The sequence below is a fragment of the Aotus nancymaae genome, unplaced genomic scaffold (assembly GCF_030222135.1).
Source record: "Aotus nancymaae isolate 86718 unplaced genomic scaffold, 86718_ANA_hifiasm-v0.15.2.pri h1tg000010l, whole genome shotgun sequence".
In the NCBI taxonomy this organism is placed as follows: Eukaryota; Metazoa; Chordata; class Mammalia; order Primates; family Aotidae; genus Aotus; species Aotus nancymaae.
In genome coordinates, this window is record NW_026988421.1 from 9,134,088 (window position 1) to 9,148,058 (window position 13,971).

Below are 13,971 nucleotides of genomic sequence, written 5' to 3' on the forward strand. Positions count from 1 at the left end.
TGGTACCAGGCATGGTAAATGAGAATAAGAAAAGCAAGATCAGTAAGAGGCTATGGAGTGTGAGTGCTGTCTGTGTGTATCCTTTTTCTTTTTAGAGGCCTAAAAGATTTCAAAAATGGTACTGATGCCTTTTATGCCTGGATTCTAAATATTGACCATAATTCTTTTTTTTTTTTTTTTAATTCAAGACAGAGTAATTGGCAGTTAGAATTTTTATAAATTTTATCAAGAGAATCAAATTGATAGTGTTATTAGTATTGTTACTAACAGGAAACTTATTGTTAAGTTTAAAAAGCCAAATATCATGCAGGTAATTTCTTTATTCAACTATGTTAAATCAAGATACTTCCTAGAGGCCGGGTGCCGTGGCTCACGCCTGTAATCCCAGCGCTTTGGGAGGCTGAGGCGGGTGGATCATGAGGTCAAGAGATTGAGACCATCCTGGTCAACATGGTGAAACCCCGTCTCTACTAATACAAAAAAAAAATTAGCTGGGCATGGTGGCGCGTGCCTGTAATCCCAGCTACTCAGGAGGCTGAGGCAGGAGAATTGCCTGAACCTAGGAGGCGGAGGTTGCAGTGAGCCGAGATGGCGCCATTGCACTCCAGCCTGGGTAACAAGAGCAAAACTCTGTCTCAAAAAAAAAAAATAAATAAGATACTTCCTAGAAGTAATCTTTAAAAGTGGGTACACAGGAAGATAAAGAATATGGCTATGTTAACCTCTGATTGTTATTAGAATGATAAAATATATGCCCATCTGCAGAACCAGTAAGAGATTTTGTAAAACATTATTAAATTTTTTATTTTTTCAATATCTTACCCAAATATTTTGAAAAGGATCTTTTTCTTAACTACTGTTAACTCTACTTATTATTTATTATTAAGTAGTCCTATTAATGTAGTCATATCAGAAAAGCAGTATTAATGTGTGCTACCATCTGTGTGCGGCTGGAGTCTTGTTTTTTTTTTTAATAGACTTTCCTTTTTGGTAGTTTTAGGCAAACAGCAAAATTGAGCCGTAGTCCTTTTTAATACTGATCAGACATCGTGATAATGTTTGTTAAGCAATCTATTTCTACTTTTAATTCCAGTGTATATACAAAATGTATTTTGCAAAAACTTTTATAATTTTTTCAAAGTATTACCATTTCTATTAATATATATAGTTTCATTATGAAAGAATTTACTAAGTAACTGAAGTGAAACATGAAAAAACAATGGGTTTTCACTGAAGCACTAACAGAAGGCATTTTTTGAAATCTTTTTCATGTCCTGAGAATAGCAGTGTCTATGTGTGTCTTGTGATTTGTTATTCTGTATTTACTTCTTTAGGATTGAAAACTTTTATTTCTATATTTCACATTTTGGCAGCTTCAAACAGGATGAGAATTTTGAGGTCTATTTTGAGAAAGCTATGACACAAATGTTGGACATGTATGTGTGCCAAAAATGTGTATAAATTGTTGGAGCTTCAAGGAGACATTAGTTTTTATAGACAGCATTTGTATACTTTTCTTTATTGTTATTTAAAGTAACTTCCATCCTAATTGATGCATCAGTTACTACAGAACATGACCTGCTTATAAATTCAAAAGTATGTGCATAATATTAACGTTCACTTTTGGGGAAAATCATAGAACCCTTCAGTATTAAATTTCTGATTTTAAAATCAAAATTTACCATGCCTCATTTTTCTCCACTGTTAAAACTGGCTAGTGTTTGAACTGGCACTTTATATTCTTGGGAGGAAGGGTAGATATTGTCTTAGGTTGGGCTACAATGAAAGAATCCAAGACCACAAAGCTTACATTTTAGATTTCAGTAAAATTGTTTGCTTCATGTCAGCATTAAGAAAACTTAAAATTTTGTTATATTTTGCACTTTCAGAAAATTCTCTTGAGTTAATATAATCAAACTGCATATTGATATTTAAAATTAAGGAAAAATTCTTACTGTTTGCATTTTGTTTTTTTCTTTTCTTTCCTTTTTTTCCTTTTGCTTCCTACTGAAGTGTTTACATTTTAATATACTGTCAACTAGGGCCTTAATGATACTGTTTAATCAAATGGCTTTGGCATGCATTAGTGATATTCTAAGAATGTATTTAGTGTTTTTGGTGGAAGTATGTGATCTATTTTTAAAACTTCGTAATGGAAAGCTTTAAACATTTACGAAGTAGATAGAATCAGGTAATGAACCCTAATCTCTTGTCTTCACTGATTTAATATCATGTCTAGTCTGTTTTATTTTATTTATTTTTTATTTTTGGGATGGAATTTCGCTCTTGTTGCCCGGATTGGAGTGCAGTAGTGCGATCTCGGCTCACTGCAACCTCCACCTCACGGGTTCCAGCAATTCTCCTGCCTCAGCCTTCCAAGTAGCTGGGATTACAGGCGCCCACTACCACACCCAGATAATTTTTGTGTTTTTAGTAGAGGTGGAGATTCACCGTGTTGGCCAGGCTGGTCTTAGACTCTTGACCTCAGGTGATCCACCTACCTCAGCCTCCTAAAGTGCTGGGATTGCAGGCGTGAGCCATCATGCCTGCTAGCCTGTTTTATTTTTATGCTACTCGCATATTACTTTTCTCCCCACATCTCCAGTGATCATGAAGAGAATCCCAGACATCATGTAATTAGACAATATGTAACTCTAAAAGAGAATACAAGTTATTTGCATTCCCTGTGAGTACTAGCTTTGTTGTGGAGAGGAAGTTCATGAGTTCTTGGAAACAGGCCTGTCATTGCATTTTATTGTAGTTAATTTGCATTTAGAAAGATCAAGAGTTTATATTATTCGAGTATTATTACAGTAAATCTCAAAGGATTTGAAATGTTGAATCTGTAACATCTATGAAAACATGAATTACCATCATGTATATGCATGAAGTTACATGACAGTCCTCATTTCAGAGCTAGCCTACAATTTGCTTTGTCATTTGTTTATATCCCCCTCTATAATTTGTTTGTTTATTTAAATGCTGATCATATAGCATTTAGTTTCAGGTGATAGTCTACGTTCCTCTCTATGTGTCATAAAAAGAAAGAGAAAGGTGAGGGAGAAGGGAGAAAGAGAGGAGAAAGGAAGGAAAGGAGGCATGGAGGGAGGAAGGGAATATGGGACTGAGAAAAGAGAAAGATCAGAACAGGGTGAAGATCACAGATGAGATGCCAAATTGTGGAGATAAAAATTCACCTTTCTCTCTGTCTCACTCACCTAACCTCTCTGTCTGTCCTTTCTGTCCCCTTTCCTTGGTCGCCTCATTGGTTTATATCTTCTCTTGGCATTTGCTAAACTTTGCCTGTCACATTTAGGGTCAGGAAGATTGATTTTTTTTTTTTTTTTCCTAAAAGGGTGATTTTTTTTTTCCCTAAAAGGGTGGGTTTTTTTTCCCTTTTCTTTTTCCTCTTTTTTTTTTCTTTTTCTCAGGTTTTATTTATTTATTTATTTATTTATTTATTTATTTATTTGGGGAAAAGGGTGTTTTTATTATGTAGGAGTGTGAGACAAAAACAAAATATTTTAGGACTAATTTGTTGTGCTGTACGTGCTTTTATGCAGATTTTTAAGAATGTTTATTGAAAGGAATTCAGATAGGTACCTCCTATGGGGTAGGTTGAACCTTTCTATATTCTGGATGAATTGTATGGACACATTAATTTTCCATAATAAATCTTTAGATTCACTTTAAGTGCATTTACTGGAAAATTGTGTAATAATTTTTTCCTTTTCTCTGTGTTCCTTTTTGCTGTCTGTTCACTGGATGAAATGGATTCTGTTCAAATTTGACTCCACAGTTCACAAGATTCCTTTGCACTTCACCTTTAGAGGTAAGAGTTACTCACTGACCTTAATATTAGAATTGGTAATTGAAAACCATTACTGATACCTTTCATTAGGCATTTATTTGATAATTTAGGAGTGGTCATTTTGGTGTGACACATATATTCTTCAATAACAGTATGGGGTGAATTACTGTAGGTTTTTTTTTTGTATCAAAGTTTCTAGAAGTTATATTAATAGCAGTTCACCTTCATGACAGGTTATTTCCTCTTTTTAAGTATTCTTTCTCAATAAATAGAGAGAAGTTGGTCCTTCATTTTAAAGAGTGTTGTTGTATCTTCATTACTCCCATGAATGTTTATTTAACTGCCACCTTATGTTCTATAAATTGCCATGATATTAAAAGAGAGCTGGAAAAATCAGAGGTCTTCAAGGAAGTTTCAGTTAGAGAGACCACTTGAAAATCCGTGAATTGATAAGAGAAGAGCAAAGTTATTAAGCTTGTGTTATAATAAGGTAATATTCTGGGTTCTTCATTCACTTTTTCATTTAATCCTTATCATGGTTTTCAGTATAGAACTGAGAATCCAGTGATAAAATTTTGAGAGATAAAGAAAAACTATTAGATGTTTAGAGACCTAGATATCATTATGAGCTGCAGTTGCAGAAAAACTTGTAGATGATCATCGAGACTTGGGAAAGGAAGTAGAGAAAGGATGGAAGCAGAGTATGTGAAGAGGTGGTGGGACTTAGAACCAAAACTGAGTGAGAGCTGCCTTTACTTACTAGCCATATGACATTGGGTAAATCACAACTTCAACTTCCCTGAGCCTCATTTTTCTTATCTTTTGAATGCAAATAATAATTCCTACCTTTCAAATAAAGTAATGGAAATGGGAGCAGTTATAAACTCTGCTAGGCACATCACGGCACTATTTTGTGTTCTCTTAGGCTTCAGTCCGACGTGATGAGACTCTGTTCCTTGCCTTTCATTTGTCCTTCCCTTTTTGCTTATTGTTTATTTCATTTTATGCTTTCCCTATTCCCAGCTTGTTCAAATCATACTCCTCTTTGGGGTTGAGCCTCAATTCCATGTCCTTTCTGAGACCATTTCTGCTTTTATAACATATTGTTTATTTGGTTATTGAAACTATTACTGCTGATAACGTGGTGTGGCCCACACTGGCACATTGCACAATGTGTGGTAGCCAGCTTGAGTGGTCACCAGGAGCAATGGATCAGACCAGATAGTGTTGTCCCATCCAGGTTTGGTCACATTGTCTAGGTATCCAGGATTAAGGGGAAAGCAGAATGGTACGGTGAGCCATTGACTCCTGAGCTCTTTTTTTAATCTAAAAATGGAGATAATAATACACATGGATATTGAAATTAGATGAGATGACCTATGGCAAACACTGAGCACAGTGCCTGGTAGATAGAATTTTAATTAAGGGTTAGGTATAAAGTGAAAACCAAACCATAAAGAAGTTGAAGACAATATAAGTTTTATAGCCTGCTCTATAGTTATGGAAGCACTTTCTAACTTCAAAAGCAATGGAAAGTATCAAAAAACAAAGGGTGAAAAAATTAATTAGATTATGTAAAGATCCATAATTTTGCACATGAAAACAAATATAGCTAAAAGGTAACTTGGGTAAAGTATGATGAAAGGGTTATACTTAATGTAATGATCTTTTAGAATCAATTAAAAATACTAATTTCTTTTGCATAAAATTTGGTTGGATTTTTATCAGGTAATTGACAAGATAAAATGCAAATGGTAATAAACGTATTTTAAATGATAATCCTATTAGTAATAAATGCAGTTTAAAATGACAATGAGCTACAATTTTTTTGATCCTATCACGATAGCTTATTTTCTAAGTGAATGCTTGACAAGATATAATAAGATGGGATGTTTATAAACTTCATCCTTTATAGGAAGCAGTTTGGTCACATACGTTAAAGGTTTTGTATACATTCATACCTGTGGTTGAGTAATTCTATTCCAAGAATCACTGTCAGAGAGGTAATCAAAGATGAGGACAAAACTTGCATAAAAATGTTCATTATAGCATTATTTATAATGGTTAAAAATTGTAAACAATCTAAATGTGGAACAGGCCAAATAAATTATGACACAGCCATATGATAGAACACCCTGCAGCCATTAAAATAGAGATTATGAATATGTGCTCATGAGTATATATTGATAAATAACATCTAAAACAGATTTGATATATTGAGAGGTAAAAGCAGGGTGTAAAATTATACATGCAGATCTCAGTTTAAAAACAATTCAAATGCACAGAAAAGTAGAAAGGAGATGCACAAAATGTTAACAACTACAACGTGTTAAGTTGTTTTGTCCTTTACTCTCCCAGTAAAGGGCCCACAGTGGGTAGAGGTGCATTGGTAGCTTTTTGGTAATGCTTCTTATAGTCAGTGTTTAACAGGTGTACATCAGGGGAGTCTCTTTGATTTGATGTGGAAACAGTGTCTAGCCTTGGAAAAAAGGGGCTGGCAGGAACTTAGATGAGATAATGTGGATAATGTGTAACACTGGACTCTCATTTTAGCAAAAGCTTAGAGGAATGAACAGGAATAAGGGTTTTTAGCAGAAGACAGTTAAGCTGGGTTGGCTTCCCTAGACAGGGACCAAATAAGGAGGCTTGAGCTTGATGTCCACTTTACTGGGGCAAGTAGCAATTTGAGACTGTTACTAACGAGTGACAAAGATGCTTCTCAATAAATCTTACCAATTGACGTCTCTCAAATGTAAGCTCATTGAGAGAGGACCCTGTTTTTCTTTTGTTCCCATTCTTTGTATAAGTAAAACATAGTCCTCCTACAAATCTCAGAATATTTTGAGGCCCCTTTTACTATCTTTGATGGAATCTACAGTTCAGCAGGCACTGAGTCAGTAAATATTTGTTGTATGAATGAATGAACAGATGAATGAATGAATTTGGTGGGGCTGACACTGAGAGTAGCAGTCTTTTATCCATAATTTGGCAGGTTTCAGCTAAAAGTAGACAAGTTCCAATATTTATATATTTTTTCTTTTTTCTTTTTTTCATGTGCTTCACCTTAGTCATGGGCAGGGGACCAATATTTGTATTTTACTATTGTTAATGGTCTGTCTTCCCAGTTACATTGTAGCTACTTAAGATTGAGAGCTTTGTCCTTTTTAATCTTTGGATGCTCTCGGTTATAGATAGGGCTCAGAGTGTACCTAGAGTACACTAGCTGCACCTAGAGTATATGAAAATACACACACACACACACACACACACACACACATATATTTTTGAGACTGAGTCTCGCTCTGTCACCCAGGCTGGAGTGTAGTGGCACTTTCTCAGCTCACTGCAACCTCCACCTTCCAATTGAAATGATTCTCTTGCCTCAGCCTCCCAGGTAGCTGGGATAACAGGTGCCTGCCACCATGCGCAGCTAATTTTTGTATTTTTAGTAGAGATGGGGTTTCGCCACGTTGGCCAGGCTGGTCTCAAACTCCTGACCTGAAGTGATCCGCTCGCCTCATCCTCCCAAAGTGCTGGGATTATAGGTGTGAGCCACTACACCTAGCCACAAATATATACTTTTAAATTACATATTACTACTCTGGTTAAGTATTGGGAATATATGTGTGGAAGCTTCAATCTTTGGTGAAAATTAGAAGGGAAAGTATCCAGAGTTTAATGATAGTTTCTGTCCTTTTCTGTCTGCTTCCATCACTTAGTGATCTGGAGTGATGTTTTGCCTTGGCTGAATTGTCTTTTTTATTACTGGGTTTATGACGTTGGAGAGGAAGAGAAATCAAAATTAAAGATGACCAATGTAAGTCACTTTTCTTGATGGGAAATACATTGAAGGCTTTCTGTTGATATTTTCTAGTTTGGAATTCCACAGGGGCCACTTGCTTAGTTAGTGGCAGCTGCCCCCCGAGTCTCCACCAGCAGCACCAATCAGGGGCTGTTGTTCCTTTGCGCCTGAGAGCCAAAGCACATAGCGCCTGAGAGCCAAAGCAAAGCCAAGGCAGGAGAGTGTTGGGAGTCTCTAAATGTTTAATTTTGCCATTAAGCTTATGATTTAGCTGGAGAAGGAAAATTACAAATATGGTCTATACCCTGCACCTTCTTTAATTTTGAATAAAAGTCGAATTATTCTGGCAGAGACAATAAAATACACAAGACTTGCAGTTGAAAGGTGACTTTAAACTTCACTTTCTCCACAATGATTGCTATAAGAATGAACCATGTCCCTTTGTTGTAAGTCCTAAACAGTTAACTGCCACATGAATCTAATGAAATTGTCAGGTTGTAGTAATTACATCAGTAATTTGATATGTTGTCATTTGAATGGACCATGTGTGGAGAGTCAGTTACTTCCCTCTGTGGGGCTGACCCTTTTACATTCCTGTAAGCTGAAGACTAATAGAGCTCATTAAGCTTTATGGGAAAAGAGCTTTTATCACCTCGTCAAGTCAAGCAGCATATTTCCATTAGATCCCTAATTTCGTGTGGCTCTGTAGCTGCTGATATGTACTCCCCTGCTAGGCTTACACCGGACCCGGCCTTACAGACATTTTTATTGACATTTCTAAGTCTGAATTACATTTTGTGTGGCACCACTTACAGATGTCTTCAATTAAATGGAGGTAAATAAAAGGGATTATATATCAGAGCCCAAAAGATTCTTGAATTTCTTTTCTGAGTCAAACTTTGCCAGCCAGTCCAGTAAGGCACAGTCTCATTGTCACTTTTGGAGGTAGAGAGCTATAGGAGAGGCATTTATAACAAAAATTAAACCTGGTATGAACGTAGGTCACCTAGGTTTCTCTTCAGGTATGTCATTCTGTTCCTTCATTTCAGATCAATTAAAATTTTCTGTATTAATAGGATAATAACTTCCTGAGAAGTTAGCACCTCTGGTATACAGGTACTGTGCTTAGCACTTTCCTTATTTTAATTATTACAGAATGTCAATGAGGCAGATATTCCCAATTTTCTTATGAAGAAAATTCAACCCAGAGAGGTAGATTAGGTAGGTGCTCAATATCACATCTGGTATGTGACAATAATCACAAGCTAGGAAGGAAATAGAATGTGGTTAAGAGTCTTAACATCACAGGAAGTGGTATGATAGCATTTGAAAGAAGACAGTGATTAGTTAGGGAGCCTTGGGGAAGGGTTTCTCAACCTTGGTACTGTCAGCATCTTGGGCTGGATAATTCTTTGTTGTGAGGGACTGTCCTGCACATTATGGGAAGCTTAGCAGCATCTCTGGCTTTTGCTCACTAGATGCCAGTAGGACCCACCCCCCTGAGTTGCAACAAATGTCTCCAGATTTTGCCAAATGCGCCTAGGTGGACAAAATAGCTCCTGTTGAAAACCACATCCCTAGAAAAGCCTTAAAAAAAAAAAAGAGTGCAAAGACATATCCTTAGTAAGCCAATTTAATGATAAAATGTTTTCAGTCTAACAAAAGACATGAAAAAGAAGAAAAAGTAAACAGAAATGAGGGACAAATAGAAAACAAATAGCAAGATGACCCCTTAAATTCAACCCTACTGATTATGATGGTACTAAGTATAAATGGTCCAAGAGAAAACTCTGCCTAATACTAATTTCTGTTTCTGAATGTTTGCACCATTCAACACGGTAGCCAATGGTCATACTTAGGGGTCCCTGGTTCCCAGGCTGGGATCAGTACTGGTCCGTGGCCTGTTAGGAACTAGGACACTCGGCAGGTGAGCAGCAGGCAAGCAAGCATTGCTGCCTGAGCTCCACTTACTGTCAGATCTCCAGTGGTATTAGATGCTCATAGGAGCATGAACCCCATTGTGAACTGCCCATGTGAGGGAGCTAGTGTGTGCTGCTTATGAGAATCTAATGCATGATGATGTGACTTGGAACAGTTTCATCCCTACCTCTTCTGTCGGAGATTGTCAAGCTAGATAAAGGAAAAAATCAACATCCATCTTATATATGAAGACATGGATAGGTTAAAAGTAAAAGGCTAGAGTAAAACACTACTATACAAATACTAATCCTGGGAAAGTTGGTTCATGCCTGTAATCCTAGCAACTCAGGAGGCGGAGGCAGGAGGATCATTTGAACCCAGAGTTTGAAACCAGCCAGGGCAACATAGTGAGACCCCCCCCATCTCAAAAAGAAAAATAAAAAAATTAGCTGAGCATAGCGACTTGTGCCTGTAGTCCCAGCTATGAGAGAGACTGAGGCGGGAGGATCATTTCAGCCTTGAAGTTTGAGGCTGCAGTGAGCTATGATTGTACCACTGCAGTTCAGACTGGGCAATAGAGTAATACCACATCTCTAAAAATAAAAATGAAAAAAATTTAAAAATGAAAAATTTTAAGTCATAGTGGCTGTATTTTTATCAAAGTAGACTTCAGGGCAAAGATGGAAGAAAGTGACGTTTCGTAAGGATAAAAAGGTCAGTTTATCAAATGAATATGCAGTAATTTGAAATATGATCCATTTAACAGAGCCTCAAGATAACATGAAATAAAAACTAATAGAACCAAAGGGAGAAATGTAGTAACTGGGAACTTCAGGACAACTTTCTCAGTAATTGATAGAACATTTAGACAGGAAATCAGAAGTAAAATAGGAGGCATGAACGATACTCCCACACAGTACGCTCAAGAGTAGCTGTGCATGGGGTGCTGGGCTAGCCATATGTATACTCACCTTTAATTTCATGCAAATTAAGAGGTGAGTTAGTCAGAAATCCCTATAAAAGGGGCAGTAACTTCCAGGTGTTGCCATGGTCTTTGTAAACTATCATGGCACTGGTGGGAGTGTCTTATGCTGATGAACAGCGAAGGCAACTAGAGGTCACTTTTGGTGCCATCTAGTGGTTCTTGCTGGTTTCTTCATTTCATCCTGTCGGGATCGGCAAGTAAGTTCTGCAGGTTTCCTACCTCAACAGTATTCATTTGGTTGTTAGGAAGAAAAGAGGCCGGTCGCAGTGGCTTATGCCTGTAATCCCAGCACTTTGGGAGGCTGAGGTGGGTGGATCACTTGAGCTCAGGAGTTTGAGACCAGCCTGGGCAACGTGGCAAAACCACGTCTCTACCAAAAAAAAAAAAAACTTAGTTGGTTGTGATGGGTGCCTGTAGTCCCAGCAATTAGGGAGGCTGAGATAGGAGGATCACCTGAACCAAAGATTTCAGGGCTGCAGTGAGCTGTGATTACACCACTGCACTCCAAAGGGAGAAAAGAAAGGACCATAGGAACTTAACCATCTTTTGAGTCTGTCAGCATCTGGAGTATCATTGCTTGGAGTGGCTGTAGATATCAAGGTATCTCCAGTGTCTAGAATTCAGAAGGAATGGCTGTTCCTCAAAACTGGGTCCTGTACGGAGCTTGCAGAGGCAGCAGTGAAGGGATGAGGTGGGCGGAAGGTTGAGTTTTTAAGCTGAGGAAGGGAGTTAATTTTACTGAATGAGGAGAACACTGAAAATCACATATCCAGATAGCTGGCCCAAATTTGAGAGCAGTGGAGATAAGGCTGGGAAGAGGGCTGAGCTGGTGAATTGGGGGAAGGTTTTACCTGCTCTCTGGTCTAAGGCCTGGGAGGCTCAGCTTTGTTTAAAGAGCCAGGCCCAGGGCACAAAGAGGTAACTTCTCAGGCTAGACATCCTCAGAGAATAATTGGCACTCTGCTCTTGATACTGAATTGAATAAGCAGAAGTGGAAAGCTAGGCTGTGGCTTGATCTATTGGGCAAAAGCAGAAAATACAAGTACATTGTTGTTATTTTAGTTATGAGGGCTTACAGTACTTCAGTTAGTTTTGGGATGTCACCTGATAATCGAGTCAATGTAAGTTGCAACCATATATCTCATGATATCAACTGGAAGTCTTTTCCCAGAAGCTAATCCCGTATAATAAGATGTACCAAAGTTTGATTCTGAGAATAAAGAAAATACACTTAGAATAGAAAACTAAACATTAAATAGAAAAATGCCATAAATTTTCTGGCTGAAGATTTTCCTGCTTGGGGCTTGGATTAGTATAGACATCTTAAAATCCAAGTCATTCAAGACATCTTTTTGCTGGGTCAGTCTTCCTTTAGCAAGTAGTCGTATTCATCATTGCTGCAAGGACCTTTCAGTTGTGTTGAAAATTAGGGTCATTTGCCTTGACAATTTTCATTGCCCATTAGATGTGCATGAATGCTTCAGAAAATGTTTGAATAGTAAATCCTAGGGTGGATTAGTTTCCATGGGGACATCAGTCTTGTTTGATGTTGGCAGTCATTGAGTTCTCTATCTGGGTTGTCACTGTGGGATGTATTTTTCCCTTATAAGAAATACTGGAAAAGTAGGAGTCTCAAATTGAACTGACATTAAATAAGGGCTCACATAAGGATAGTTACTCTGGATTCTAAGGTGTTGGCTAGAGTGCTTCATAAACACTGACCTGTAGAATTGAGAAGTTTGGGATTCTGTTACTTAGCCTTTTTGATAGTGCCTCACTAAAAGTCTTTTTGTTGAAGAATTAGGATTTAAAATAAAAGGAAATGTCAAAGTAAAGAAAATAACTTAAAAACATCCTGATATTTATTTGTTCTGCAGTAAAAATGCAGAAGTAAATTTCTTTCTTATCTCCAACTTATGAAAAACATTTACTGTACTTCCTTTAAATAAGCTCGGTAAAGTTTCATTAACATTTTTTTTTTTTTTTTTTTTTTTTTGTTGAGACGGAGTTTCGCTCGTTACCCAGGCTGGAGTGCAATGGCGCGATCTCGGCTCACCGCAACCTCCGCCTCCTGGGTTCAGGCAATTCTCCTGCCTCAGCCTCCTGAGTAGCTGGGATTACAGGCACGCGCCACCATGCCCAGCTAATTTTTTTGTATTTTTTTTAGTAGAGACGGGGTTTCACCATGTTGACCAGGATGGTCTCGATCTCTTGACCTCGTGATCCACCCGCCTCGGCCTCCCAAAGTGTCATTAACATTTTTATTTCAGCACTTTGAGTATTAAGTTGTGAATGTTGCGGTAAACCTTTTTGCTTTCATGGAAACATTTAAATTTCAAAGAATTATGTCATTGAGAAATATATTTCTTTCTTCATCCTTTGATTTAGTAAGTGGCTACAGTCTCTTATCTCCTTTTGTTGACTAGAGCGCGTTGATACAGAGTGATTGTGTGTGTTGGCATGGTGGATTGCAGAAGCAGTGTCCAGTGACTGAACTGAATGAGAGTTGGGAATTTCAGGCTTTGGTCTTTCCTAGCATTCCTCTAAATTGGCTTTGTGACCTTGGGCAAGCCCCTGAGTCACCCTCCTTTTCTCACTTATAGAGTAAGAGTATTCCAGATAAAGAGGTCCCTCAAAACTAAGTGAACTTAGCCAACATGTTAACACGTATTATAGCATTTTCTCATTCTTAGATATTATAAACCAAAGCCAATAAAATTCACTTCCCTCAACGTACTATACTTTCTCAAGTTGTGTCTTCACTATGCTATTATATATTCTATAACAAGCTGTCACTTTAGAATAATCCTACTCACATTTTCCTTAAAATGAAAGTCTTTTTTTTTTAAATTATATTTTAATTTTTGAGATAGAGTCTTACTGTGTTGCCCAGGCTGGAGTGTAGTGGCGAGATCTTGGCTCACCGCAACCTTTACCTCCCAGGTTCAAGTGATTCTCCTGCCTCAGCCTTCCGAGTAGCTGGGATTATAGGCACCTGACACCATGCCTGGTTAGTATTTTTTTTTTTTTTTTGAGACAGAGTCTTATTCTGTTGCCCAGGCTGGAGTGTAGTGATGTGATCTTGGCTTATTGCAACTGCCACCTCCTAGGTTCAAGCAGTTGTCTGCCTCAGCCTCCTGAGTAGCTGGGATTACAGGTACCCACCACCATGTCTGGCTAATTTTTTTTGTATTTTTAGTAGAGACGGAGTTTCACCGTCCTGGCCAGGCTGGTCTTAAACTCCTGACCTCATGATCTGCCTGCCTTGGCCTCCCAAAGTGTTGAGATTACAGGCATGAGCCACCATAATTTTTGTATTTTTAGTACAGATGGGGTTTCACTATGTTGGCTAGGTTGATCTTGAACTCCTGACCTCAAGTGATTCACCCACCGTGGCCTCCCATAGTATTGGGATTACAGGTGTGAGCCACCACGCCTGGCCTAAAAATCAAG

General features: G+C 37.9%; 1 protein-coding gene across 5 annotated transcripts in view; it reads left to right on the forward strand.

Annotated features, from left to right (window-relative positions):
• The window catches only part of ATE1 (arginyltransferase 1), a 152,404-nt gene that overhangs the window by 35,311 nt on the left and 103,122 nt on the right, over window positions 1-13,971 (forward strand). For all 5 annotated transcript variants that reach the window (XM_012453457.3, XM_012453454.3, XM_012453456.3 and 2 more), the window contains one exon: window positions 3,800-3,832. In XM_012453457.3, the coding sequence (XP_012308880.2) occupies window positions 3,800-3,832 (33 nt within the window). The remainder of the gene's footprint in view (window positions 1-3,799; window positions 3,833-13,971) is intronic.